General features: G+C 46.1%; 1 protein-coding gene across 1 annotated transcript in view; it reads left to right on the forward strand.

Moving 5' to 3' along the window:
• Positions 1-4,320, forward strand: part of LOC104500552 (thrombospondin-4) — a gene marked incomplete at its 5' end in the record, with an annotated part of 9,904 nt that extends 5,584 nt beyond the window's left edge. The window contains 2 exons of the mRNA XM_010144217.1: positions 1,524-1,663; positions 4,095-4,320. Of these exons, the coding sequence (XP_010142519.1) occupies positions 1,524-1,663; positions 4,095-4,156 (202 nt within the window). The remainder of the gene's footprint in view (positions 1-1,523; positions 1,664-4,094) is intronic.
• Between the last annotated feature and the right edge of the window lie 1,870 nt (positions 4,321-6,190).

Raw genomic sequence — 6,190 nt, forward strand, 5'->3', positions numbered from 1 at the left:
ATCGAGCAGGAATTATACTTGTAGATCAAGGCGGATGTTAAAATGCAAAAAATAAACTGCTCTGGCATCATCAGCTCAGGTTTTACAACCTTAGAACAGAACAGAAATACAGATAAGTCAGTTGTTCTTTAAAAAAATCACCACTCTGCAGTCGAGATGCAGTAACTCGGTGGTACAATTATTCCACTTTTTTTGTTCAGAGCATCACCTTCAGTGTCCCAGCCACAGGGCAGTAGTGAACAGACCTTGGGTGGCAGCTTTTGTTCAGACCAAGCTGTTTGCGAAGCTGCTTCATGAGCAAACACCTCCCTGTGGTTGCAGTCTCTTTAGCCAGCCTTCTTAACGCTCCCTGCAACTGGGAAAGGTAGCCAAGTCAGCGTCACAAAATCCTTCAAAAACTAAAGGCAGCCAGGCTCGAAGTGAACCTCTGCCAGCTCTGTGGCCACGTCTCACTGTGGCCTGTTTAGGCCAGATGCCACAAACCATAATGCATCTAGCAAAGATTTTCTGGTGCCTCAAGGAAGCCTAGGAGAAAGTCACTTGAGCCAGCCTTGCCCACAGAAATTTGAAAGACAACAGCTTCTATTCATTGTACAGATACTTTTGGACTGCCTCAGCAAATCAGGAAATAAACTCAGCAATGTAACAGGAATTGTTGGTTTTTTTCTTATTTTATGAAAAGGCACAGGAACATTCTTTCCCTTCACCACTCACTATTTTCCTGCATGTCAGACCAGCAGTGCCCTCCTCCCAAACAAGGTCCTCCAGGCCCTCATCCTCTGAGTTGTTTGCCCAGTACCCCAGGGGCTGAGGACGTGGTGTAGGCAGCACTGCAACAGCTCAGCTGGCTCCAGCGCGATCCAGCTCAGCCCTCAGTACAGAGCACACACACCAGGGAGCTGGCAGGGCGCAGCTGTCCCCAGAGTTATTTGGGAATTTGCCAGTGGGTTTTCTAACAAGAAGATACCAGACCATCAAAACTGCTCCTGGAATTAATCACATTCGCATTTTTAAAGAAAGCTTGTAGTCAAGTTCAAGGTTCCAACGGTTTGTTTGAAAATTCACTATTTAAAAAAAACAAAGTTAGCTTCAGCCTGTGTGAGACAATATCCATCTGGCCTTCTTCAACCCATCTAATCTGGTTCTCCCTTTCTCAACTAACTGTTGACTGTAGAAATTTTCAAGAGTTAAAGCTTTCAGCGTGACTGACTACAGAAAGAAACATTCCAAGGCTTTTGTAAGATGCGTGTGCAAAAAAAAAAGAAAAAACCAACAACAAAAAAAACAACAAAAAACCCCCAAACCAACCACCCCCAAAACACCGTCCCTGCCCATCTCTTGCCAGCGTGCAGCATTGCTCCGGTTCCCAGCCTACAGAGGATCCATCTTAACTGCTTTTTCTCCCCTGGGCTAGCTGAGAGGACAGTGTGTCCAAGGCTAGAGTCACCACGGATAATGAAATTACTTTTATGGCTGCTACAGCTTTGGAAAAGGCCTAACAGCTTCTCTTTGCTCTCATTAAGGGCAAGATTTTACGAAGGCTCTGACCTAGTGGCAGACTCTGGTGTAACCATAGACACCACAATGCGTGGAGGACGGCTTGGAGTTTTCTGCTTCTCTCAGGAAAACATTATTTGGTCCAACCTGAAGTACCGCTGCAATGGTAACGTTACTCTTACGTCATTTTAACTAAGAACTAGCAAGTGAGCTGAGGAACCGGTAGTGTGCCTGTTGGACTAAGCCATTTTGCGTCCTTTGCTTTTCACGTAGAAGTTATTTGCAGCTGTGAAACACCTCCCCTGACACCAGCAGCGCACTGCAGCCCAGCCAGATGGGAACTAACACCTCACAAACGCTCCTCCCAGAGCAGTCACTCTGCTACAGAGATTGTGCCAAATAAGCAGTATAGCTGTCATCAGAGAATTAGAAACATTATTTAAAACCAGCCACCCGTGAGGGTTGTGCACACACAGTATACCAAGGCCACTGTGTATGTAGGATGCCTTGAGCTCTGAATACAAGGTGGAATCAAGCATACAATACGAGCTGAATACAACGGGATCAAGCATCATCATCACCTGTGCACCTTCTGGTTGCTCCTGCCTGTGGGAGTACAAAATCGTAAGATGCCCTTCCTCCCACAGGGGAATCCTTCTCTGTGGGAATGTCCTGGCCCTTGGGCTAAGAGCCTCATAGCTTAGCCCTGATTTCCTGCTGCATGAAATAATTCCCACAGAAGCTGCTTGGGTCAGGGTACTTCTGCCCTGGCAGCAGTTCAGCTAGCTTGAAGTGGGGTAGGAGGGGCTGTCCCCCTCCTCTCAGCATCAACTCTACTCGATGAAGGCAGCCTTAGAAGAAAATAAATTACTAGCCAAGTTAGAATAGTTTTCTTGTCTGCTTTCTGTGGACCCAAGGAGCCCAGCCCAGGTCTGCAGAGGACATGGCTCTAGGGCTTGTTCTGGTGATGGACTCTGGTTCTTGGGTACTTGCTACACCTAGGCTGACTCTTGGAGGTCATGGTTAAACAGGGGAACTTCCAGACAGTGATGCTTACCATTAAAAACTTGCTAAGTGTCTTTAAACAGTAGGTGGTTTCCCAGAAAGCATGTTTCAAAGCTGCCACTCAAGTAGTAGATGCTTTCCTGGCAGCAAGCAGGCAGTGGCATTGCTGCAGGCACTGCATTAGGTCAATGAAACCCACTCACAGAATTCTCTGGAGTCCCCAGGTATCCCGGCTTTCATTTCAGACAAGTTCCTACATTTGCAGAAAAAGCTTAGAAAGAACTTTCAAGCCTCAAAAAAAGTGATCTACAAAAGAGAAGGTCTTAGTTTTTTTTTTTTCCTGAGTACTGTGCATATTTAGATAATGACTTCCTTTTTTGAGTTTAGAGCTACCCGTCCTGCATGAGGATGGAAATAATCAGAGTGAAGTTCAAGTCACGCAGTTGAGCTTCATTGCTGTGGCTTCATCTCTGGCTGCAGCCTTAGCTCTACCATTAGCTCCGTGGCTCTCCAGATAAAAGGTTCTGGGATCTGGCAAAGGCACAGTGCACACTCAGTCCTTCCAACAGAACTGTAGTTCCCTTTAGGACACTGACCCAACTCCAGCTCCATTTGCAAAATCTGAAGTTTTTCTAGCACTTGCTGTTGGTCCCTGGGTTAATGTTTCTGTCCCTTCTTGGGGCTTGGGAAACCGTTACAGGGAAGTGGCTCTTCCACGGGCACCCCCTTGCCGTGGGGAAGGAGCTTGCATGCCCTTGTGAGGTTGAGAGCTGTGCTGGTGGTGGCATGTGCCTCCGGTGGGGTCTCCCAAGCCAGACAGGTCTCAACTGAAGGGTCAGACAAAGTGTGTCCACGGGCAGGATGGGCTCACTAGCCTTCGGGCAGCCATCATAGGAGAAGGACAACTCTGACTCCAAACCCGGGCAGATGGAGCTTGTTTAGCCCTGTAAGGTATCCATCATCTAAGAGAAGGACACTCTAACCAAACCTATGACCTGAGGACTTTGCTGTCACCGTCCAAGCTCGCTAGGCCCTGGCAGATGAACCTCAGGTGTAAAGGGTGGAGCCAGTTCCGTGCACGCTGCACCTCACCTAAAAAATCCACCGCGCAGGCCCGAAGGGTGCACTCATCGCTTGCAGTGAGCGTGGGGAAAGCCCTTCCCAGATCTTCGTTCACAAAGCCAAGCCATGATGACAGGGAAGTGGAATTAGGATATGTGAGAAATAGAGAAGTTGACGCTACACGTGTCTGGGGTGCAGAGCAAGACAACTGCTTTTTCACCCTTTCTGGTCAGTCTTTATTAATAAAAATAAGAGTGGAATCCACAAAGTTTTCGGGTGGAAAACACGTCATTCGAAGACTGACAGTACTTCGCTATGGGCTGACAGTGTAGCACTCACTGTCTTACTAGCCTCTCTGTGCTTTTCAGTGGTCTGCAGCTAAAACTGAAAACATTCTCTGTTTGTTCTTCATGTGTAAACAAAAGACAAGACGTTACCCAAACAAAAGAGTAGGTGGGTAGTTAATTAATTAAAGTGATCCTTGATTTTGCCAGAAGAGACTAAACTTGTGCATATTTTCCCGTTTTCAGACACCATTCCAGAGGACTTCCAAGAATTTCAAGCTCAGCAATTGGGCGTTGGGGATATTTAAGAAGGAAAAGCAAACTAACATTGCTATTGCAAATAATAAAACTATATATTTTAATTCCTTATATGATTGTTGTTGTAAGAGTGCACACCGCAGCTTGTTCTGATTGATGTGACTATGTCAGACTTTTTTTTTTGTATCAAAGTGAAAATAAAAAGGAGACAAAATAGACTGAGGCTTTGCTTTGCTTGCTTTCAAATTTGCCCTGAAGATCTATGGAGCAACATGTAATGGAGCGACACTTGCTTTAATTATTCTCAGGAGACGTTTTAATCTATTACCATTATTTTGGATTCAGTGCTAAACAGGGTGGGGAGGAAAGCACAATTTTGTCCATCTGGAACGTGTCAGAAACAATAGGTTGCATTAAGGCATGAAGTGGCTGGAAGCTGTCTGGCCAAGCCTTTCCAAGTACCAAGTACCTTTCCAAGTCCTGCTAGGAAAAAAGCTTTACCTCCTTTAGAGCAGTTTGCACTCCTTTGAAGACAGGGTTACCTTTGGCAGACCTCTGCTAAGAATTCTATTAAACCTCTCTGCCCTCCCGCTTCCAGAAAACTATGAGTAACACTATCACGTCCTCTAAAAGCAAAATGCTAACTGCAGGGCACTGTGCTCCCATCTTATGACTTGCATGTGACCAAAACCAAAAAAGACACGGAGATAAATGCAGATTCACCTATAGAGAGAAAGTAATTCTAACTTTCACATACACACAAGCCAGACTTCAACCTGTTGCCTCTGCTCAGAGCCCAGCTCTCTCAGCAGGTACTGCAATCTTATTTGTGACAATAAATCACCAAGGTAAAACCCCCAAATACTGCATGAAGCGTTAGTAACCATTAGGAAGGGACTGGAAAACAAAAAGTAAAAAAAAAAACCAAAAAAACCCACATTGTCTCACAATGCAGTCTATAATTTGATGTATAGAAAAGTGCTGGATATTGTGTCCATTTCTACTACATCTTTTCCAGAACAGAGCTAGGAAAGGAAGGGAGGGCAAGCTCCAAAGGCAGCTGGAGAGAAGGATATTGCAACCTATAGGATAATTACTTTAAAAAGGACAATGGGAAACAGTACTTCAGCCTGGGGGAGTGGGGGGAGGAGAGTCGCAGTGAGGGAAATACAGCGAGGTGTGTAAACATCAGAAATAGCCCTGAGAAAACAAAACAGCCCTTTCCCAGCACAAGAATACAAGGGAAATGCAAACCTACCAGGTGAGAGTAGCAGAAGAACAGCAAGAAGTTCCTTGTTCTCAGTACAATAAAAATAACCTTAAAGTTTATGGTGCTATCAAAGGCTTGGGCTACAGGAAGAGTTTTTACTATGGGCTTGTCCACCATTGCCAAGGCTTCTGGGAGCAGCGTGGCCCTGCTGGAATCACAAAGTCCATAGCGAAGAACGTGACGCAGGAACATTCCTCTGGCATGATGTTGCGTCATTGAAGTTCCTCCAGCATCAGTCCTCCTTTTGCCTGGGCTTCACCAAACTCAAGTTCACTCAATAGATTTTCCACAGAGGATCAAAAGGCTAGTTACTTCGGAGCAATGCAGAGGGTATGATCAAATTACACTTAAAAGATGAGAAAAAGCTTATTTTTCTGGATGAACTTAGGCTGTAACTGCAGTGTCCCTTCTTTATGAATTAGAAAACAGACCATAAGGCAATTGTACATCTTCCTCATCACGTATTTGCGTCACTGGATGGTGCTTCCTCCCTGGGCAGGAACCCTGTCTGGTTTGGGTGCAACCCGGGCAGACGGTCGGGCCCTGCGGTGCACACATTTTGCACGTGTGGTCTCCTAACAGTGTATCAACAGACTGGCTCACCCTGACTTGCCTGCCACACATGCTGGTCAGAGCACAACAGCCCACGGCAGCTCCATCAGAAAAAAAGACCACAGCTGGGAGGGAGCACCTTGGCCATTTGCCACAACAGTTTGCCACCTTCAAGCCTGCCCATTTCCAGGCTCTCTTCCAGTCTACACTATGCCCATTGCCCACAGGAGGCTGGAAGAGGAGATACAGGCTCTGGCTCTCC

Source organism: Buceros rhinoceros, unplaced genomic scaffold (assembly GCF_000710305.1).
Source record: "Buceros rhinoceros silvestris isolate BGI_N320 unplaced genomic scaffold, ASM71030v1 scaffold42260, whole genome shotgun sequence".
Taxonomy (NCBI): Eukaryota; Metazoa; Chordata; class Aves; order Bucerotiformes; family Bucerotidae; genus Buceros; species Buceros rhinoceros.